The following is a 23,952-nucleotide window of genomic DNA, read 5'->3' as shown; positions in this document are numbered from 1 at the left end:
AGTTCTTTGTAGGCTTTTTCTGATCTTTCTCCTTGGATGATGCATGCTACTTTTGAATCGTCAACAAACTTCACTTCTCTCAGTGACCCGAACACAAATATAAGTGTGGGATTTCTTTGACATCTGACTTTTGATAAACTAGAGCAGTAGTTTCCTGCTAGGTCAGTAATCTCTGTCACGTTACTGCTGTCATTTCCCTTTTAGCTTGTTGATTTTCTTAGTGTACACGTCTTTCCATCCCCCTCTTTTTCTCACCCCCGCCCCCTCCATTTTTTTTTTCTTTAGCTCTATCACATCATAATCTCTTTATGGTCATATTTATCAATCACACTGTACTTACTAGAACAGTCAATTAAACCAAGAAAGATACCCATTTTCTGGACACCTTTTTTATTTGATATCTCTTCTGTGCTGTTACTCTTGTTACGTCTTTCTCGCAGACTTTAGGGACTTTTGCAGTGTTTAATTTTAAATATTTTTTTAATGGCTAAATATTGCTTTCATGTGCCAGTTTTTGGAGAATGCTGTCCACTGCTGTGGAATATACTGTCTGATGATGTGAACTTACGAAGACATTCTGATTCCAATTCAGATAGGTTTACTGAACAGTTTTTACACATTAATCTTCTTTAGCTCAGCCTGCTGTAATATATTTCTTTGCCCTGTAACAAAGGGAAAAATAAGAACGCAATTGCAGAAATGCAGCTGTTTGTTTAAATGTTGAGAAGGAATTGCAGCATTTGGCTTTGACAGGAACTGCATAGCAGTGCTTGAAGAAGAAAAAGAAGTGTGAGAAAATCGCCCAAAAGCATAAGTCCAGAATAATGCTGGACTTCCTCCTGTATCTTCCAAATCTTTGCTGAGCTGGCTGCCCTAGTATGCAGGGATCTTAAGGCCTCTCTGAAAGTGACAATGAGTGCCTCATGTTACCTAGAGGAAGGAATCTCAGTTATTTGTATTGAAGACCAATTTGATGAGGAAGTCGACTTGCATAATTAGATGTTTTGAGGAAGAAGAGTTTGGGACTGGATGAATTTGGCAGCAGAACCCACGAGGAAAAAGAAGCTCAGATAGGTTCTAAGACATGTTTATTTCCACCGTGGATGGAAACACTGTGTGTTTTCCCTTCTCAAAATAATACCTTTGCTTGTAGACAGGGAAAGAAGAGAATATCTTTTGGAGTTCTAGTTTAACAACTCTCTGTGACTGACCATGTAAAAAACAAGAGAGAAAATACAGTTAACAACTGCAAAAATATTTTCTAGTGTGGCAAGTACTGATGAAATTTCTAAGTAAGCACATAGCAAACAGAAAATAGAACTTGGTAAACCAGATGGTGGAACACTCAGATCAAATGTACATAAGCTTTAAACTAATCTTTGTAAACACTTAACTGCATATATATTCTGGGTACAAATTTCTTCTTTGTGTTTGTCTTTGCAAACAAAGATATAGTGTCTGGGTTTTTCAGCAATTTTTAGATGCCATACTTGGATTCAGAGGGACAGAGAAAGATATCTGCTGCTGTTAAAGAAAGATGGTCTTGGCTCTGCTTGCAGATCCTGAGAGAAGGCTCCAGTTTTCAATATCTGTTGTCATGTATTATCCTTTTGTTGCTCTGTGGGGGAAGCAGCACCTTCCATTAGTGCGATAGGAAGGTTACTGATAGATGTGATTATGGAGGGTTGCTTGCCGTGGGCTTTAAATGCAACAGCAAACAATGCACAAGAATAATGCTTACTGAAATGAGGTTACTAGTATATGATGGATGATAACCTGGGAGCCAAATCTGAATTTTACATGTGAAGACTATTTGCTTCAGTAGGATCTATTTGGGAAAATCTTTATATATTTTTCCTGCCTATCTCTCCTTGCATTCTAGTGCTTTGTATGTGACAGTGTACATATTGCTGTTTTTCAGTGGCCATTTCTTGGGTGTCATCTGTTCTATACCTAATCAAATGGAAGAGGAAATAGGCAAAAAATTATGCGTTCTCTGAGCTTTTGAAGACTGCAGCTGTGGTCTGCAGGTGGGGAAGAATACATGTTAGGCCAAAGGTGAAAGGACAAAAGTGCAGGAAGCTGTACAGCTGCAGTGTGCAGATACTGAGACAGGGTATGCAGATGGAGCAAGATGCGTGGGGACATAAGCTTCTTTTCTCTGTTGCTGTAAAGTTACCCACTTGTATCTTAGCAGTGCTGCTTACCTCTCCCAGTTTAGCTGCTAGCCTTGCACATTGCTGTGTCCCATCCTCAATTCCAGTAGAGAAGAAATTCTCTGATCTGTGATTCATGCAAGAGCAGTCACTGTGTGTTTTACATGGCTTTAAAAGAATTAATTTTAAGTGCTCAGTGAAAGTTTATTTTTCAAAAACTTTTACTTTCTCCTTCAAAACTAAACGTACGTCCCTGTTGATCAACACCTTTACGAAATCACAACAACATGAATTCAAGGCAATTTAATTATTCACGAACTGCACAAGGCAGCATGCTGTGCTACAGGAGTTGTGCTGAAGGTCTTTTTCAGCCATCTGGTGCCTCCCTGTGGTTCCTGGGCATGGCTCTTCAAACTCAGCAGGTAGCTTTCCATTCCTTCCGTGGGACTGACGATATTCCTGCTTTCCTTTTGTAGAAGTTCAGGTGCAGGTGTAACAATATAAACAACTCTCCCAGTCCCGAGGTCAGCTCCTTGTCTCTTTCCATTGACAAGGTGCACACCTGACAATGGTTCTGCAGCTGCTTGTGTGTTATGTATGATTTTACTTGCTGGTGTCCCGGAGCCTGTTGTATGGTTTCCTGAGCAAGGCAGGGAATGGATACATCCCAAGATGACAATTAGCACAACAACTAAACCAATGAGAATGTGCTGGTATAGGAAAAATGTTGCTGTGTGCAGCTTTTTAAACAGCCCTCTGTTCTAAAAATTGCAAGCAGCATGTAGTTTTCCTGACAGGGTTTGCTGCTGCACAAGTGAACAGGGTGGTAGTTGAGCATAACAAATACTACAGAATTTGGTGTTTTTTTCCTAAAATGGGCACACAATCTGTGCTGATCTGTAGCATTCGTGTTTCTGATAATGAGTAGAAAACAGAGCTATGTAAAAATGTGAATTACAGTAGCAACAATAATAAGGAATAAGAGGATTTAGCGAGAGCTTGATCCTGTGTCTCTGTGATCTCTTTAGAGTGTCAGTATGTAAAGTGCAAGGAAACCCTCATAGCAGTGTGCTGGTAGGAATGGGACCCCTCTGAGACACTGTGCGTACCTTCTGCGTAACGTGGCTTGTTACTCCAGGCCCTTGCTGGGAGGATTTGCTGCACAGGCCAAATTACCTTATTTGTATATATTCTGGCAAAACTGCAGGGATAGCTGTCGCTTGCCAGCACAAGTGATACCAATAAAGCTTCCTGGAGTAGCAGTGACTTTAATGTAAATTCAGTAAAAGCTGTTTGCACAGAGAAAGGGAAATAATTAATGTTGTTATCTCTGTGTCCACTCGAAATATGATACTTGTAGGATTGCTGCAGGAAGACAACAACAGCAACAACAAAATATTCTTAATCAATGTGCTTGTAGTAATAAAAGCTGTGTGTAGGTATCGTCTGAGAATAGCAATTTGGCACTATTAGAAGGAAAAGGACAATCAGAGTCCACACACATTTTTGGTTTTCTGTGCTGCTGGGATACCTCATGATTTCCTTATCTCTCTGGGATTTGGGTGTTGAGTGCAGGAGGATGCTGCAGCCTACAGCACCCCCCATCAGAACCCACCAGCATTGTACAGATTCTGTCTGATAGTGACTGAAGGACAAGCTTTGGACTCCAGGATACCTGATTAAAAGATGATCTTTGGAATCCATTGTACTTCAACCAATTGATGCTGAAAGCTGGTATTTCAGCCTGTCTGTAGATAAGTAGAGTTTGTGTGCTGTGTCTTACTGCTTTTACTTTATTTGGAGCATTTCTTACGGATTAATAAAGTTTGTAGAGAAGGGAATTGCAGGAGAGTGTGCTTTTGATAATGCTGTTACTGCTTTTATCTGAGATCTCACATCGTTCTAGAAACATCAAATGAGTCTCTGAGCACAAAGGAGTTTAGAATTACACTATCATTATAATGAATAAAAATGAAGGCCCAAAAGTTAAGTGATTTGTTAGAATTATTGAATGATAGTGTTGTGATGTAGCTGTTATACTTAAGCATCATGAAAGTAATGCAATTTTACCTCATTATGGAAATGTTAGACCAAGGAACTGGGTATATGAAGGGCAGAATGTACCTCATATTTCACAGCTTTTGAGTGAGGCAAAGTTTACAGGAGGATGTGGTATACTTGTACTTAAAGCACAGCTCTGGAAACAACTACCGAACTGCCAGGCATAATCTAGTTGGAAAGAAATCTAGTTAGAAAGTTGTAAAAGATTAAATAAAGAAATCTTCTGCCATCTAGCCCCAAGAAACATCTCTCTTTGAACCTAAACCAAATGGACCTAAGAGATGAAAGATCTGACCTACTAGTAACTACTGATGTTGCCAAGGCTTAGCAGTAGCTGCACCATGCTGAGTCAACGATTCTTCATGTTGGAGCACCCCTGTTGAATGACAGCAGTATAATGCTATCAGATTTTCTCATCTTTCAAATCAGGCATGCTTTGCTCAGAAGTTCAGTGAGCATTGTTTTCTCTTTGAAATTCTTCAGCTGCATGGCTGATGTAGTGTTTGAAAAGTTCCCAGGAAGGCCATGGGTTTTGAAATATTATCTGTCTGTGTTTGATTTTAATTAAAAATTGTTATTCCAATATGTTTCCCCAGTTTTTATTTTGCTGTTAAGATGCCTTGTACATCTAGTTTGTTAAAAGATAGTTACATAATATATGGCTGATGAAAATTCTGTTTACACTTGAAAATAATTTTAAATTGTTTTCTTAATCTCTTCAAAATGCAGTATTGCTATTATATCATGATCTCTTTTGCAAATAAATGGTATGTATTGATGGAGCATGTCGATATCCATTTGGCTTGTGAGGCTAAGTTAAATAATTTAAAGACAGATCTGTGATGCTTCTCATTATGCATTCTCAGAATGATTTAAATATTCATTATCACTAATATCTACTAGAGAGCCTTGTCACGTTACTTATTGCACCCATGTGCCATTACATAATCAGCATTTACAAGCAATTGCTTGGATTGCCACAGACCTGTGTAAATCCAACTGCTAAAACCTTTCACACTTCATGAAGGGATTCAAAGAACACTGCAAAATCCTCAGTTTGCATTTCTTATTCAGCTTTTGGTAATACAGTCTTCTTTAAACATAGTGATTTGCTGACTGTGTTTTATATGTATTTCAGTCCTACAAGATCATCAATTTTGCACCAAGTCTACTGCAGATCATAGTATCAGATCAAGTTGAATTTCCAGTGCGTCAAGCAGGTGGGATAAATTCCATGTTTAATTTTCTTTCAGCAGAAAGTCTGTCTGATAGTTATTTCAACAGGGTATTGAGCCATTGCAATGTAAGCAACTTCTTGTTTTTTTCTGAATGTGGAAATTAAAAGAATCTGTCTTTGCCGTTTCCTACATGAGGGGCAAATCAAACCATGGGTATAGAGTTGAGTCCTGCTTTGGCTTCCCTGTGTTTGTAGTGATCCCTACTGGATTGCTGTGATACTGATGCAAAAAGAGAAAGATGTCTAATCAAAACTAAGTGTCAGGGAGCCTTAGGTATTCTTTCTCCTGGTTGTGAAGAAGTAGTGATGCCAAGAAGAATGGGAATTTAAAAAGAAGGGGATCTCATTTGAATACATGTTCCTCTATTTGAATTCCTTTTCCTAGAAAAATCGAAGTTTTCTGAAAAACTAAAAAACTCTGTAGTTCCCTAAGTCAAGGGTAACCACATATGCTTAGTCAGTATCTGTGGTGCCTGCTCATAAAAGTAGATACGGTGGAAGGTCACATCACTGGTAAGTGATTAAGTTTATAGTCAGAGTATGTCTAGAAGGATCGTCCAGCTGTGTGTGTGAGTTCAGTTACAGTGATGCAGTTAACTTTAGGGTATACATTTGTGTAGGATCAGATTCTAAATTCTTGTAATCGATTTTCACTACTCCTTTACAATATTTTTTACAGATCCAGAAAACACTCAACTTCTTAAAAAAATTAATGAATACTGTTTTTATCCTATGGAACAGTATTTCCCATAGAGGCACTGTTGTTTTTTTCATACAGATCCTGTTAATCCCCTGAGTGCGTTGAGGCATGCTGACATATGCTGTTTGTCATGCTGGCATTTATTTTTTCAAAGATAATCCAACTTTGAATGGCATTGTTAAACCATTCTGTAGTAAAGTTTGATGCTTAATCTAGACTCTGTATGGTCATTTTTATAAATTAATCTCTCATTTCAGTATGATTCAGGGAAAAAAAAGGAACTTTTTTGTAATTTTTATTTAATTTTGGTTTTTGTTTTTTTTTTTTACAGAGTAGGAATATAAAATACAAAACTACATGTAAGTTACATTTGTAAGTCAGCAGATTTCCCTGGGAGTTTTTTAAAAGCCAAGAATTTGTATAGCACCGAGATCTATGGACAAAGTAAATTAAAGTCTCGGGCTGGTCTTTCTGGACCTGTTTCTTGTCTGAATATTTTGGCACGTTGTAGACAACTTTCTTTCCTTGTGCTCCTCTAAAACATTTTACGTACTACGTGTTTTCATACTTCTTAATTTGTCATCACAAAGAAAAATTACTGTACCCAAGGATATCTTATTTACACTTTAAAACCCTAGTTAGTAATCAACCAGAATAGTACAGGGATAAGAATTTATTAAGAACATTCCTTTAATGTCTTAAACCATATTTCCTATGTTTTCTAAAGAATGCCTACAGGCATGTTACTATTGAGGCAGAAATGTTGCTTTATTTTCATCTGAAGATTAACTTTATTTTTCATGGGTTTTCATGTGAGACAGAAGGGAACAATTCTAAGGGATTATGGGAAATCCTAATAGTGAGATAAAGCTTAGGGAATTCACAACAAACATTTCTGTCTGAATAGAAGGTAGGCCACATGCCAGTTTCATACTGGGCATTTCCCCAAGCAGTGTGTCCCATCTGCATGTGCAATGATTTGCTTACACAAGCCTTTCAAAACTCCACTTACCAAGCTTGAATAGTTGTTTTAGGGGTGAGAAAAATGCATATAAGTGGAATCTTGTTCACCTCTGTAGAACAATGGAATATTAAGTCCATATGGAAGACTGCTATAATAAAGAATGTACCCTGATAAAAGCTGACTATAATACTATCCTGTTCTGTTTAGGACTAGCAACTTGAGCCTGATCTTGTGTGGAATCATTAAAAAAAAAAAAAAGTTTCCTAGCTCAGCTGTGCTTAGTACCTCTAATAGTGAAGAACTTATGCAGTGGTTTCAAGTCATCTTCTCAGATCTTTTTTTCTATTTTCAACTGTACTACATATTGAGCATAAAGTAATGTGGAGATATATAGTAATTAAATTATTGTTTCTCCAATGTTTACACTTAGCTGCCATTTACCTGAAGAACATGGTGACACAGTACTGGCCAGACCGTGAACCACCTCCTGGAGAAGCAGTATTTCCATTCAACATTCATGAAAATGATCGTCAGCAGATTCGTGATAACATTGTAGAAGGAATTATTCGGTCTCCTGACTTAGTGAGGTACCTTGCATTGTATCGAGGTATTTCTATAGCTCGAGTTTTCAGACCTAGCTGATATTCAAAATGTCCTGATGTTATGATGACAATCCACATCTAAAAGAATTGTGAAAACCCTGGGACAATCGCTGGAATAAAGTATAGGGTTTCTAAGTACTGGCTAAACTTGTGGATTTGTCAGAGGTTAAAAAAGTCAAAGAAACTCTACTGGAACTAGCCTAATGTTGTAATCCTGATATTTTTCACTGTTTGCTTGTGAGAATAAGGGGGAGGAGGAACCAAATTGGCAACAAGGACAGACTCTAAAGGCTTGAGGGGGAAGGTAAGTTTGTAAAAAGCTAAAAGGATCGGTAGGTGGAGGGCATCTTACTGAACTACTTGGTAATAGTGGCTCCTTATGCAATGTACTACAAGAGGGTACCAAAGGAAAACAGTAGAAAACCACTTATTTTCTGCAGACTTTTAAGAATTATTCCTTAGCAGAACCAAGAGTATTTATTTTTTCAGCTTCTGCTTCAGTGCCGCTTAATTTTTTTAGTCATACCTCACTCTAGTCAGTTAAAAATTCTGTCTTGCCTCACCATTTTGAGTGGCATCTAAAAATGTGTGGAAGGAGAGGAGTGGTAAGATTTTTTTGCCTAACTGGCTTCTGCCATATGCTTTGGAGGTTGAGAAAGTGCTGCTTCCAGGAAAACAGTAGTTTCGTGAGGAACCTCTGGCTTGGATCATATACACAGGCCAATAGCGATTAATAGAAATATACAAATTTGTGTTTTTGTGGTTGCTTTCAGCCTCACAAGCCTGTAGAAGTATAAACATTCATTTTCAAAATAAAAAACTGTCTGGTTTCATGAGCAATCAGTTATTTTCAGTTATTGCCTGATGTGTGTGGAGAGGGATTAGAAAAGGAGAAAAGTAGCAAAAATGTTCTGAAATTAGTTTCTTCCTTAAAGTTAAATCCCCTGGGATTTGTTTTTCTTGCTTTTCCTCTGCCACTTTCCAGAACTGTCTCATAGTTGTAAAAATATGTGTGATACTTCATGATGTAATATGTGTATTGTGGCCAATAAACCAAGATTTGGGATCTGTCCTCTAGTATTAAACACTATGCCATGATCTTATTTACTTATACTGTGTTTCTTTTTCCCTCCTGCCATAGAGCCCAGCTGACAATGTGCCTCCGTGCTATCATTAAACATGACTTTCCTGGCCACTGGACAGCTGTGGTAGACAAGATAGGCTACTACTTGCAGTCTCAGAACAGTGGGAGTTGGCTTGGGAGCCTCCTGTGCCTGTATCAGCTGGTGAAGACTTATGAGTAAGTTAATGTCCATCAGGAGATGGGGAATCAGTACTTTTCGTCTCAGCTGATTACTGAGAATGACATTCTTAAGAGCACTGGCAGTTCTACAAGTAATTCAGATAGAAAATGAGAATTAATAATTGTCATATGCTTCCTTTCCTGTAGATAAATGAGAACTATTCATCATTTTAATATCATCAGTGAATTGAAAGCAGAGATGCCAGCAATAATCTGTATTACTTCATTGACATTTTCTTGAGGCTTTGTACTTTTGATCTGATTTAACCCATCTGTGAAGAATTTAATAAATGTTTATAACTTCTTTTGATTGAAGAGTCCCCAAATGCTGGGTATTTGAATGCAAATTATTTTCTACTTTTGTGTCATGAATAGAGTACTGTCCTTGACATATACTCATATTGTATATTGTTACCTTTACCGTCCTCCTCATAGTCTAAATCTACAAAGTGTAAATGAAGAGAAGTGTAGTGAGCCTTCTCACTTAAAAAAAAAAAGTCTGTAGTTAGAAATGTATTTGTAAGCTGCACAAAAGACATGTAAATGGTGAAAGATATAATCTTTTCCAAGCAAAGGAATTGTCTTTCAATTTCGATGGCTGTTCACTCCTGTTTGTTCAGTGCCCAACTTGGGTTTTGCATTCCTATGAACTTCAGATAAATTGAAGTCCCTGCCCCTGTGAGCTTAGAATTCAGTAGTAAAGAACATCAGTTCTTCCTCCCAAAATCTGCATTTATATAAAGTAACATTTGTTGGTTTTCTTTTCTTCTCATTTTATTCTCGCATTGATAGGTTAGAGAATTTGCTCAAACTGTTGAGATGGGGGCTAGAACAGGAAAGAGTGAATGAGTGAGTGCTGGAGATATATACACACACACACACACATATTTATATATGTATTTTTAGGGTACAGGAATTAATTGCTGGTGGGGAATAGGCATTAGAATCTACAGTGTGTAGATCCTGGACCAACTTTTTTGTTTCCTTTGCAGATACAAAAAAGCGGAGGAGCGAGATCCTCTCATAGCAGCAATGCAAATATTTTTGCCTCGGATTCAGCAGCAGATGATCCAGCTTCTGCCTGATAACTCCCATTACTCTGTACTGCTTCAGAAGCAAATCTTAAAAATCTTCTATGCTCTCGTTCAGGTTGGCATCTGTGTAGAGGAAAATAAAAAATTTTACTTCACTGGGCACAATGACCCCTTTCAGTACATTCATAGCTGCGATTGAATAAGAATACTAATTTGGATGGGAAAAGTCATGAACAATAAACAGCTTTTATAAAAATATGAACTTTTTAGATTTTTCTGCTTTAAAACTGGTCACATGATCCCCCAGATGAAAATTTTAATGTGCCTAGGTACTTCTGCACATCCTATCTGTAAGCTTACTGGAGAAATATTTCTATTTTAATTAAGTCTCAGATAACCTGATATAGACAGTACAGGTATCTGGGTTGTGCTGGTTGGCCTCTTAAAGTGTCACTAGTGGATATTGCAGTATAGTTGTCAAACAGTGCACTTCAGTAGGTGGTATTTCTTATTTTCTGAAGATCTGGCAGAAATTATTTATTGAGACGTGCATTTAATAGAGATGAGTTTGACTTTTACAGTGGCAGGTTTGATGAGGAGGTACTTACAGACAATGAGAAGCAAAACAAGATCCTGTATAGGGGGCAGCCTGAAAATTCTTATTGTGGTTTAAAAACCAAAAGTAGTTTGTTATTAGATGGAGGAGTATTTAAAAGATCCCAAGTTCCTCTTCTACTTTTCAATAGCTTGCCTGAGTATTATCACTTTGGTTTGTATTTTATAAAGAAGAAAGATTTACAAGATAGTAGGTAGGTGGTAGTTAAGAGTGTATTTCACTTACTAAAATGCTATTGGCTTACCCAGACCTCATACTGTAGACAGTACTGTGGACCCTAAAATGTAGCCTGGCTAATGTGGAAAAGAGAAAGAACCAAAGAGAGTTAACAAGTTCTCAGACCAGAGAACTTCCCTGAAATAGTGTTTGCTCAGAAATTCCTCTGTAAACTGTGCCAAGAAGGACGCAATTACTATCTCACCTTAAAACCTTTATAAACATCTACCTTTTTCAGAGGAAATTAGAATTTCATGGCTGTGTTTTTTTTTCTTATTTCAGTATGCACTGCCACTCCAGTTGGTGAATAACCAGACTATGACTCAGTGGATGGAGATCTTCCGGACTATCATTGATAGAAATGTACCTCTGGTAAGTTGTGTAAAAACCTCTGATAATTGTGTGTTGGCATTTGAGGAGCAGTGTTCTTATTTTAAGATGTCATTGTCTTAAGGTTCTGTCCTTGGAATAAGTGGTGTTTCTGGCAGAAATTCAGGAAGATCATGTAAGCTGTCAGAATTTCATTGTCTGTCTATTGACATTATGTAAACTGCAACCTGGAGTATTCTGGAAATTTCCAAATATTTTAGCCAGTTTCTCTCAAACAAGAATGAAAAGCTCATCACAAACTCATAATTTGTCTCTCTTCCTCTTTTTTGTTCATCTGTCCATATTTCTTGAAGAACAAAATAAAAATAGCAATTAAATTCGTGTTTGTGTGTATACAACATTAAATTTCCTAAGATTTTTAGACATTTATTTCACAACCTTAACGTTCTTTTAATAACTTTTGCTTTGGTATATGGTTAGGGTGTATGTATTTGGAGGAGTTAGTATCATGCTGAATTTTTAAGCCAGAGTGCACGCTACTGTGTAATATTCAAGTATATATGAGAGTTTCTGTTTTTTAAAAATGCATAATTTTGAAAATTAAAGGCATTGTACAGGTGTTGGCACATATAGTTATATTGGCTAATAAAAAGATTTTAAGGTTCCTGAATGTTACGTAACTGTTAACAGAATAAAAGCTTTAGTTGATACTGTGCATTTGTATTAATTTACTCAGCAAGGAATGCTGGAAGCATTGTTTGTCTCAACAGTACACGTAACTGATTTAATATAAATGTATTTATTGACAGGAGACTTTGCAAATTGATGAAGATGATAGGCCAGAGCTGGTGTGGTGGAAGTGCAAGAAGTGGGCCTTGCATATTGTAGCTCGTCTGTTTGAACGGTAACAAACCAGCAATCTGATGAAAAAATCTGTAGGGTTACTTGAGGTGGTGTGTTTAGACAAAACTGTTTAGTTAGTTTAACAGCTCATGGTCACTGAAGAAGTATTCCTGCTGCTGTCCTCTGTCTTGCATTGGCACAGCCACTGGTCTGAGCTTTTAATGAAATAATTTGACACTCTGAAATGGCAAGAAACTAACCCCACAGGAAAAGTAAATTTTAAATGTTTTTATATTATTTTTTTTTTGACATCCAGTTACAAGTGCTTATATTCTCAAATATAAAGGCAGAGACAGATTTGAAAAGAAATCCATGAACTTGGAAGCTACAGAGCTTGCAACAAAAATGTGGCTATATTTACTTGTCTGTAGTATTGTACCTTATGATAATCTAAGAAAAGAAAAAAAAGAAGTGGGGCGTTATATGGGACATATGGCTTAAAAGGAACCTGTGGGAAAGGATTTCTTTGCGGATGTAAGACTGCTCAGGGTCCTTTGTATTTTAGGAAGTAGTGTGTTTTCCTGACATGGCAGACTTCTCTGAAGTTAATATCTGTGTCCTCTTCTTTTTAAAGGTATGGAAGTCCTGGAAATGTAACTAAAGAATACTTTGAGTTCTCAGAGTTTTTCTTAAAAACCTATGCTGTGGGCATCCAACAGGTAAGTACAGTTAATCTGTTTCTGAATTAGATCGTTCTCGCTGAATTTGCTTTTCAACAATATTGCTTTTCAGCAGTGTGCACATATTGAAGTTCATTAAATTAAACAAACATGAACAGTCAGGCAAGTTTTCTTTGTAGCGATTGAGAAGTTCTTTAGAACTGAATGTCCTGCAAGTGAGGTATAATAACATAAATATTCAGCAATTTTAAAAAAGCCCCTGCAGGAAAATTCTCAGGAAAAGCAAGTGCTGATAAACCAGTATTATCATAATGTATAAAGATTCTAGATACAGTCCAGAGAAAAAACTATTGATGCAGAAGTCTCCTGTCGGAAGGGTGTGTTTTCAGGCCAGTCTTCAGTAAATGCTTTCGCAGCAAAGAACTTAGGCACAGTAATCCAATGATAGTATTTTGTTTAAGGAAGATGCAAGCAGATGAGAAGAAGTTTGGAGAGCAGCAATAAAAGTTATTTTATACCTGGAAATTTGATTTTATGAAAATATAGCGTAAATTCACAGTTTGCAAGGATATTATTATTTTGGGGGAATGCTAACTATTTGTAATTAACATGGTGTTTTGGAGACAGTTTGGTTCTGATGAAAGTTGCACAGAAGGGAGGCAGTTCCTGTCAAGAGCTTTCTGTGTTTTTCTGCCAGCTCAACTGGGAGCCCCTGGGAATGTGGGCTTTCAGTCTTCCAGCATCTTCTGGGTTTAGTGGAATGGCTATAGTGACTGGGTGCCTGAAAACTCTGAGAGTGCTGGCCTCCAAACTCAGATGTATTTGGCACAGCTCCTGCTGTTTCTTATTCATCCTGCCATATGCTAGATGACTAGGAGTGGTAGTCCCCAGGCTTTTGGCTCAGCTAAAGCTCTTAGGTGTCCGGGCTTTTGGGTTACATATTCCAAACAGGCTTGTGAGAAGCCAGGAGTATGCAGTCTGCTCTTCTGCTCATGATTCTGGGCTTTTGATTCCATTTAGGCTGTAAACCTTGAAAAACACCTGGGAATGTTGTTTCTCAAGTGTTTGGATAATGTGTATTTCCAGAATATGTGGCTCCCCAGCATGCTGCCAGATGAAATATCCCTGGCATGGCATCTGCAGGCTTCTTACAGGTCAAATTTTGTGTCTTTGATGCAGGGTGCCAAGCTGTTACTGTCACTTCAAGTTAAATTTAAACTAGACTTCAAAATACAGGATTGTCTGCAAAACAGAATTACTTTTCTCCATCCAGTTTGACAACAGAATAGTTTATCCATCACTGTATTAATTTTGTTTAAATATGTAAATTTTAAGAACTGAGGAGGGGAATGGTTGTGGTAAGGCTGTAAGCATTAAATTAAAAGGGAAACAGTCTAGTATGTCTTCTAAACTCTGTGCAATGTTTAAGTCCCAAGTGGAAAAAGAAAATCCTGTGGTCAGTTGTCATTTGAAATACTTAAAGCTGGCCTGTTTGTTGCCGTGAAAGAGAGGAGACTGTGTAGCAAAGGGAGCAATTTAGTTTTAAAGATAAATGGATTGGACAATCTGCGCGTTTCTTCAATTTCTAGCTAATTTGTCATGTTTCCTTGTAGAGTTAGTAAGAATTCTATTATGAAAATTACATTACTAAGTCTTCATTACTTATTCATCAGTAGTTAAGTGCTGGCATCATGCTCAAGCCTATATGAGATACAGAAAATTCTTGCCCACAGAGGCTGTTGTGTAAAAGACTTAAGATCAAACTTGATACTCTTAATGAAGGAGTTATGTTAAAAATCAGATTTATTATAATATTGGGAAGAATTAAGAAGCAGAATTGTCCTTCTGAAAATATATAACTCAATCCTGTGTTATGCGTTGCCCTTGATTTTTATTGTTACTCATGTGCATGCCAGTTCTTTACACTTATTAACAGTTGGTAGCTCACCTGTCATTAGTGCAGGTTAGTGGCTTTGTACTGTAGTTTTTTTCTTAGTAAAGCAACCTTTTATATTAAGGGAGCTTTGTGTGTTAGAGTTGGTAATGTTAGGTGATAAATCTGAAAATTACAACAGGTAATTGAAGCTGAGAGTCTTTCGTATCTTCTGATTCACAGATTTAGGTGCTAATCTATTTTTCTTCTCTAGTTTAGCATTTCTGTTTGTATCACTGTTCTTCCATAGGAATTTGTCTTCCTTATGGGCCTGTCCTTAAAAAAATGAACACAGACACCACTAACAGATTTAGAAGCCAACCAGTGTGAAAATCAAACTGTTCCTTTTCCTTATCCCAGATTTTGTTGAGGTGTGCATGAACTGTGAGCCTGTGAATATTGAAACATGTCTTTGGTTTACAATCACAAGTGATCACATGGTGGGGCTAGTAGTAAAGGTAGACATGCACATAACTGTCTGCAGGATTAGATCTTTAATATTTGAATGATTTCTGATTTTTTGATCAAAGGCATGACAGTGATTACTAACACTAGAACCTCTGCTGTAAAACTGATTAATCTATCCATGTACATTCACTGAAGAGATGCACTGTGTGTCTATGCCTGAGAGAGATTTTTCAGTCTTCATATAAAAATATCAATTTGTCATTTCTTCAGGTTCTCTTAAGAATCTTAGACCAGTACAGGCAAAAGGAATATGTTGCCCCACGTGTTCTTCAGCAAACATTAAATTATCTGAACCAAGGCGTTGTTCACTCTGTAACGTGGAAGCAAATGAAGCCACACATACAGGTCAGTGTATAAAACCCAGTCATAAACACTGAAAGTTATTAGAGGGGTTAAAAAACCCCCCAAAAACTGTCTGGTTTTGCAGTCTTAAAGACTGTTTCAGGAATCTTTCATGCAGCAATCAATCTGGGTAAAAAATAGCATTTCAACATGAATGTGGTTGTTTTTTTCAGCATTATGACTACCTTTTATTGAAGATTTTGTTAGCTCGATTCAAGAATCTGTTCTATAAGTTCTTTTTTTTATGTTTGCAGTTTGCCAGACAGCCATAACGTTCTGGCTTTTGTTTGTTGCTAGTGTTCAGAACTGTCTATAGATTTGGAAATTCACAGTTGATTGTGGTGCAAAGATAGTGGGCAAAGAGGGCATGAACTATGAGGAGCCGAACTCTGTTTTAAGGACATGTTTTATAAATTAAGTAAAAACAAGTGAAAAGTGATTTTGTTTTATTTTTTTCATGTCATAAGCTCCCCTGTTGTAGAAGCCCATGACTGTTAAGAAGAACAGCTCTGAAATCCATTCTCGTGTTAAGTGTTATGTTGGTGAGATCCTTCTGCAGAATTTTATATTCTGCTGTTTAGAGACTATGTCCTGAAGTCTATTTTGTGCACATTACTGCATTACTATAAAGACAGATTATATAATTACTGCTGTCTGGCACTGTTTTAAAAGGCAGATATACATATTGTAAATTTATTTCTTTTAGCCAAAATAAAAGAGCACTGCTTAAAGAATTTTACTCTTTAGAAAAGTAGAGCTAATAAGTGAGTGCATAGTGAAGGGAAGCTGTACCAGAATTTGATTTTATGAGTACTTAAATGTATTTGACTTCTATAATATTAGAGTATAACAGAAGAAGTGATATTCTCTCTGATGTGCTACAAAGATGAGGATGAAGAGCTCTGGCAAGAGGATCCATATGAATATATTCGCATGAAATTTGGTAAGTGTTTGTGTTTAGCATTTTTTTTTTGCTTTCATTATAACTGTACACTGTGGTTCCAATGAACAGCATGGCCATGGTAATGTCTCTGTCTTCACCGGTGTCCTGAACAATATGAAGAAGAAAATTAGTTTCTTAAACCTCACCAATCTGTAGTTAAAATAAGAAGGCAGATAAAGTGAGTTTTGGCCATTTGGCTCATAGCTTTAAACTAAATTATTATCTTTTTTTTTTTTTTTTTCTACTTCAAACGTGCTCAGTGCAGCCCAAATAGGCTTGCTAACTGACTTTTTAATACCAGTTTTAGAATCCTGAATTGCAGATGTGCCAGCTGTCTGGAAGTTCTTGCAGCTCTCACTTTGACCAGAAGAGGCCTGACTTGCTCTTTCCCTATTGAAAATTGTGTCTTCAGCATTTTTTTGTCAGTTATTATTACTAAACTGTTAGATAATTGATACATGTATTGTTTCAAAAAATGAAGTCCAAAATCTTGGTAATATCACATAGGATGTTATACTGTGATTAAAATATGTAATTGAAAAAGAGAAACTTAATTTAAAAATATAGAAATGTTAGCTGGAAGACTCTTGTAATACAGGCACCATGGAGATCTGTAGGATTTTGAATTTTTAAATCAGTTTATCTGGGATCCGTATATGTAAAAACAGAATTTAAATGCTTGTAGAATAATTCAAAAAAATCAGAAAGTTGTTACGCAAAAAAATTAATCAAGATACAGTGTTGCTCACTGGGGTACAAATATGTAGCTGGTTTTTGGCTTATGAATTCAGTTCTTTCTATGTGAATAGTGAATCCTGGTTTTACATGCAGCTGAGACAGTTAAATACAAATCTAAGTTGTATCATGGAATGTAAAAAAATCCAAGCATGAAAGTACATTAAATTGAAGTTTAACGAGGCACATTTGGGTTTGGAACAAGAATTCCAGTAGTATGCTAGTATTTTTTAATCATGTTTTATCTTCAAGTTCTCAGGAAAATTTCATGTGTAATTTTAACCACATTTTAAGATTACCTTTTAGATCTTTATATTTAATTAAGTTTGTGTAGGGATGTTTAGATTAGAACATGTTTGGCAGTACAGATTTTTTTTCCAAGATATAAATTATGTTTTCAATATGATTAAAGGAGGTTTACTTGTAATGAATGAAGCTAAAAAGCTTCAGCTTTCAACAGACTTAATGCTACTCCATATTCAAGTAGTTTTTTACATAAAAAGTTTCCCATGAGGTTTTAATAAAATCAAGCCAAAAATGTGTACATATGGTATACAGATGGTACTGGAATGTGATGTTTTTCTTCCTATAGCAGTTTTAATTAAAAAAATTAAAAAAGCAGAATTTTTCATCTCTTAAATACATGGTCTCAAAAGAATTAATGAAAAAATAAAGCATTCCTAATAAAGGGAATGATGAGTGGTCAGTAGATTTGGAAGGCAAGAAGTAAATGCTTTCATAAGCTGTATGACAGAAGCTTGGGTCTGACTTTTTAACCATGAAGTGAAGAGAACTGTATCAGTGGTTTTGAGGTTAGGTATTAACCCTGGCTTTGTGATATCCTACAAATAAGATGGTTTGTAAAATGTCTATTATAATCTCATGCAGGAGAAGAATATATGTTTTTTGGGGTTTGTTTTTTTTTAATTGCTAGATGTATTTGAGGATTATGCATCCACTACAACAGCAGCACAGAATCTCCTTTATACTGCCGCAAAGAAGAGAAAAGAGGTACGAAACTAGTGGTTTTTAATTATCTGAAGTTTCCTTAATTTTGTCATTGAAGATGCTACAGGAAGCTAGTCTTGAAGAATACACTTGATAATACATAGTTAAGCACTTTCCTGGCTGAGTGCTATCAATTTTGTGAGAATGAAAATGTGTGTATGTATAAATAAATGATTCCTCTTGCAGCTTTGAAATTGACCTGCCAGATATGAACTGAGTTGTAATAGATGTACTGGTATTTTCCCAAGTGTACTGACAGCCACTGTCATGGCTGTTAGGAGCTTCCCAAACTGTAGTGAGGGAAAAGTGAACCTGATCCTTATTAGTTTTCACAGATGCTATTTAAAATCTTGTTGACAGCAATGAAATTAGCAAGAATGAAACCAATTTCATACAGCTGCTCTTTAAATGAGGGCGTAACTTTTCTGTAGATCTTTCTATACTTACAGTAATCTGTGCAAAAGTACCTGGCCAAGCCCTGGAAAGCATATGTCAGTTTGGTAAAGCTGCAAACTTTCATTCTGGGTACCATTTTAACATCCAGTAAAAATGGTGTTCTGTTTCCAGACGGATTTTTGGAGAAGAGCGTAGTTTTTACAGCAGGTGGAACAGCCTATGACTTTTCTACTTCTTTATTGTCAAAACAGTCCTTGCCCAATGATCCTCATTTTCATAATTTGTACTGAGATTGTCAAAATGTCAGAATGTCTGAAAAGCACATAATGGATGTGGACATGACAATAAACAATTGGTTGTGCCCAGAAACCTTTGTAAGTCTAGTCAACTTTAGAAACTATTGCTAAAATCAATAGATTAAAAAAAATCGATGAGATTTTTGTCCAAGCTGTTCTTGAATACGTGTATGTTCATATATATGTGTACACACACATATGTATTTATATTTAATGTGAGACAAGCCAGAAGAGAAGTTAAGGGAAAAAAAATGGGTGAAGTACTGTTTGAGCCTCTTGCCTTTTCTTCAGCTTTTTTGATTTGCCTCAAGGCAGCAAGAAAATACCTTATTTACTATTACTAATGTGAAATTTGAAGGAGATTAATTTAAATTTGACAAGTTTGGCTGAAAAGTTGAAAAAGGAACCTTCTAAACTTTAACTATGAGAAGATGCTACACATAGTACCTCACAGTTGCATTGACCAAGACAAAATTTCTACTTAAAAATGTAGTATGATTTTTTAAACTTAAACAATTTGACTAAAGGAGATTGTATGTTTTCTGTCTTGCACAGGTATTGCCAAAAATGATGGCATATTGCTACCAGATTCTGACAGAGCCAAACATTGATCCAAGGAAAAAAGATGGAGCTTTGCATGTTATAGGATCCCTAGCAGATATTTTACTGAAAGTAAGTGGATTAAGAAGTGAAAAATGTTTGTATTTCTGATCAACTGCCATTTCCAATCAAAAAGAATGCCTAGCCCTTAGCCCTATTTATAAAGTCTGTTGTGCTGTGCAATAAGAATCTGAGAGTTGTTTCTTTAAAAATAGTAACATTCTTTCCTGTTTTTTATAGTCCCATTTTATATGCAGATTTTTCTTCTCAAGTTTCTCCAAAGCTCTGTTTGTTTGCTACAGAACAGTCTCTTGGTCCTCCCCTGCTTTACTAGTGAAAAAGGGTGTTAAAAAAGCAAACACGCATTCCATCAATAATATTGCCTATGATTCTTTAGCAAACCCCACTAACAGCCTGCACTGTTGTGGGCTTCTTCTGGTTCCAGAAAAATGCTTACTTAACATGTTGCAGGATTATTTTATGTAACTTACCAGCTTTCTGATCCTGCAGTGTGTGGATTTAAATCTTATTTCATCATTTAGTTGGGAGTTTTGAAAATAGTGGTAAAGAGCACAGAGTTTCTGTCCTTCCTCCATTTTTATTAAGACAGTATCTTAAGAATTTTTAGGATTTTTCTGGAATTGCAATACACATTTAATCCACTCTGTTGCTCTCTAATTTATTGTCTATTACAGTTTCCCTCAGGCTTTTGTAAACAGTGGAATCCAAAGTATTCCCTCTCTCCATGTCAAAAGTAACTGCCAGAAAGTTATTACTTTTAACATAAGAATGGCAGCCTTGTGCTTGAAGCTTAACTTTCAAAGTAGTTTATTTTATGTGAGTTGTGTGTCTCTGCAGGATGTATATTTATGTTACAAGCAACATCTTACCAACATTTACCATCTATTTTTTTGCCAATGTACCAATCCACGATCCGATCCAAAACCCTGAAAGATCAGTAACTTTTGCACAATTTTTGTTGGATTGTAGCCTTTGTGCTGGAGTATAACAACAGTTAAGAGGAAGACATTGTTTATGTTGTGAGGAGCCTTTCATATTGACTTGCAGTTTTGAAACCCGTTTATCTCTGTCCTGAAGAAAAAAAGGATTTATTCCAATATCCTCCTCCTATTTGAATTTTTCAGTGTTGAAACATGAGGTTATAATATACTTTATAAGAGTCATAATCCCCCAACACTGCAGACTTGTCTCAACTTCTTGTGTTTGGGATTTGCCAGATTGAAAAATTCTATCAACCATTCCTGCATAAAATAGTGGATTTGTAAGTGCTTTCTGGCTAGTGAGCTGCCTGAGGTATAGATTGTAAGGAGCTCGTAGTCACCCCCTGCCTTAGCCACCTGCCCCTCCACAGCACCTCCAGTTTAATGCATGCAAACCTGTCACCTGTGTGCACAAGGGAAAATACTTTTCCTTTCTGTGTTTTTTTCTCAGCTTAGTTCTTCATCTGCCTCTCTGAAGGCTGAGGAATCAGTGTGGGAAAAAATTATGTATGCATTGATGATCACCTAAGATACATTTTGTATTGAGTGTCCCCTTTCACCCTCTTCCTATTTTAGCCACTGAATCATTCCTTTCAATAGTAACACAGTCCCCAGCATAAATCTTTTCGAGTATCCTGGGGCTATAGGTGCTAGGAAAGTCCCAGGTCTCCATGCTGGTGGTCCTCACTTCCTGTGAGTATCTTGGGATTTGCCAGGGTTGGAGTAACGAAGGATAATTTTAATCACATATCCTTCTCCAGACAGGGAGATTTCTATCACAGATGAGTTACCTTAGTCCATTACTAAACATGAAAAAAGATTAGTTATTGTTGTAGTGTGTAAAATAATTTATTTTTATGCTTATAGTAACAGTAGGTCATTTGCAACTCAGATCTGTTTTGTACTGAGCTTATATTTATCTTCAGGTATGTATATACTCCTTTGTAGGAAGAATGGAGCTCCTAGGTTATTGATCGTAAGGAATTTTTAGGAAAAATCAGCTGGAATAATTTGCCTTAAAGACAACAAAAATTCCAGTTTACGGTATTCTCATGAGTAATGTAGAGTTGAGTATTATATGTACATTCTTTCACTTACTTAGCTTTGAACTTGCTGTGCTTATGAGGTTTGTTCAGTTCAAGGTACAAGATCCAGATCTTGTGACAGAACACCTTTATTACATAGACAAATAATTGTTTCCCATGGTTATTAGATAAAATGAATTATTGGCTAGAATTATATATGTAAAATCAATGATCTCCAAAATTAATTTTTATTTACACCAACAGAAGAGTGTCTTCAAGGATCAAATGGAGCTGATGTTACAGAATCATGTATTTCCATTATTCATGTCTAACCTGGGGTACCTCAGAGCTAGAGTAAGTTCTCCAGTTATATCAATGTCAGTATTTTCTATATTTCTTTCCTGTTTGATTTCATTCTGAATGTTAATGAAAGAAAGAAAGCAAATACATAGTTAAATTTCAAATAATGATCTTGTACAGTAATTTTTCAACATTTTTATATAAAAATGATTTGGCTTTTAAATGAATTGATAGAAAGTCTGTATGGTGTTATTGTTTACCTCTTCCACCAGACTGGAGAATTTGAGCAGGGGTTAGGGCCCCTTTTGTGACCATTTTTCATTAGTAGATCTCAATACCTAATGTGGTTGGGTGGCTGTGAAGAATAGGTAGGGTTTCCACAGAGTAGATAATGTCACTTTGATTGTAGCTTTATTGTAGCTTGAAGAGGATCCCTGAGTGCCCGTATCAGTCTTAAACAAACAGCTAATTTTATTTCATTTCTGCTCCAAAGGACCAAAACTATAGATGCCAATAATGTACATACTAAATTTGCTGGAATTTGGGCAAGGAAAATAAAGAACTGCTTGGGTACAAAAACTATGTTACATTTACTGTGTGAATGCACCATAATCAAGAAAAAAAAAGCAGTGCATGCAAACAGAGAGATAGTTAGCATTGGTTTTGAATCAGTTAAGAAGTGTTAAAAATTACAGTAGTTCTTAACTTGTTTTTTGTTTTTGTCATGCAGTCCTGTTGGGTACTTCATTCATTTAGTGCTTTGAAATTTCACAATGAGCTAAACTTGAGGAATGCAGTAGAGTTGGCAAAGAAGAGCCTGATTGATGATAAGGAAATGCCTGTCAAAGTAGAGGCAGCCATAGCTCTTCAGACGTTAATAAGCAACCAAGAACAAGGTATGCTGCAGGGATTCATCACTTGTGTACACTGATTGCAGAACATTTAATCATGTTTAGACAGCTCTACTTGCTAATTAGTTACTGTATACATCCCAGAATTGTGAATTCAAATTTTTAGAGCAGGTCTCTGCACAAAGAATTTGGAATCAACATATTTATTTTAATAAAGTAAATAGCACCTCTCTTTGTTTTTCTTTATTAAGGTAAAAACAATAGTGTGTATGTTGAAGAATGAATCCCACCTGTGCATGAGGGCATGTATTGCCCCAAAACTGGATTTTTGTTGAAAATGACATTTCAGTAGTCAACGTGCTAAATGTAAAATTTACTTACTTTGTTAGTTTACTACTTATGGGCTGTGAAAGTGCCTTGGGTAGGTTTTTTTGCCTTTTTGTTGTTGTTAGTGATTTAAGCTTTACAAGAGTAGTTGGTTACCTAGTGGTTACTGTATATTTGTGTTTATAGATAGTTGACTTCACCTAGTTTCAATTGTTTTTTTAGCCAAGGAATACGTGAAGCCTTACGTAAGGCCAGTTATGCAAGAGCTCTTGCACATTGTTAGAGAGACGGAAAATGATGATCTTACCAATGTAATCCAGAAGATGATCTGTGAATACAGCCAGGAAGTAGCTACTATCGCCATTGACATGACTCAGCATCTGGTAAGAGACAACAGTAAAATAACAGTCCAGTCAGAAGCACATGCCTAGCTTGATAAACATTTAAGGAACTTTGTAGTGCACACTGTTTAAGTAATTTTATGAAGATCCACCTATAGTATTCAGAGTATTTTTTTTCCTGTATGGAGCATCTTTAAAACCTAGTTTTTTCAAAGATACTGGATTTCATCACTGGTTTTAATGAGCCAAGCTCTAAGTACTTAACATTTCAAATGACTTAACATAGCCAGACTTATCAAAAAAGGGGATTTTTCATTTTCTGTATTCCCCTTTCAAAAGTAAGGAGCATATTTTTCAGAGCTGACAGCTCTTTCAGATAAGGCACTGCTGCTGTTGCATTAGCTTCCTTGGTTTTGCATGACAAATTAGAAATGTGAGCTTGCTTTTGAATGTCAAGTTGATTGTTTTTTTTCATAGGCTGAAATATTTGGTAAAGTACTTCAGAGTGAAGAATATGAGGAAGTAGAAGACAAAACAGTTATGGCCATGGGCATCTTGCACACAATTGACACTATCCTGACAGTTGTGGAAGATCACAAGGAGGTGAGATTTTCTTTCTTTCCTTCTGTTCCCTCATGCCTTTC

The 23,952-nt window shown here is 36.4% G+C and overlaps 1 protein-coding gene across 1 annotated transcript in view; it reads left to right on the top strand.

Annotated features, from left to right (window-relative positions):
• The window catches only part of IPO8 (importin 8), a 48,565-nt gene that overhangs the window by 3,095 nt on the left and 21,518 nt on the right, over positions 1 to 23,952 (top strand). The window contains exons 2-16 of the mRNA XM_051616188.1: positions 5,356 to 5,437; positions 7,549 to 7,705; positions 8,862 to 9,020; positions 10,016 to 10,172; positions 11,172 to 11,261; positions 12,029 to 12,123; positions 12,697 to 12,781; positions 15,354 to 15,488; positions 16,329 to 16,428; positions 18,098 to 18,174; positions 19,419 to 19,535; positions 21,754 to 21,843; positions 22,520 to 22,685; positions 23,190 to 23,350; positions 23,786 to 23,911. Of these exons, the coding sequence (XP_051472148.1) occupies positions 5,356 to 5,437; positions 7,549 to 7,705; positions 8,862 to 9,020; positions 10,016 to 10,172; positions 11,172 to 11,261; positions 12,029 to 12,123; positions 12,697 to 12,781; positions 15,354 to 15,488; positions 16,329 to 16,428; positions 18,098 to 18,174; positions 19,419 to 19,535; positions 21,754 to 21,843; positions 22,520 to 22,685; positions 23,190 to 23,350; positions 23,786 to 23,911 (1,797 nt within the window). The remainder of the gene's footprint in view (positions 1 to 5,355; positions 5,438 to 7,548; positions 7,706 to 8,861; positions 9,021 to 10,015; positions 10,173 to 11,171; positions 11,262 to 12,028; positions 12,124 to 12,696; positions 12,782 to 15,353; positions 15,489 to 16,328; positions 16,429 to 18,097; positions 18,175 to 19,418; positions 19,536 to 21,753; positions 21,844 to 22,519; positions 22,686 to 23,189; positions 23,351 to 23,785; positions 23,912 to 23,952) is intronic.

This window comes from Apus apus, chromosome 1, assembly GCF_020740795.1.
Source record: "Apus apus isolate bApuApu2 chromosome 1, bApuApu2.pri.cur, whole genome shotgun sequence".
NCBI lineage: Eukaryota > Metazoa > Chordata > Aves > Apodiformes > Apodidae > Apus > Apus apus.
This window is presented reverse-complemented; position numbering and strand designations above follow the sequence as displayed.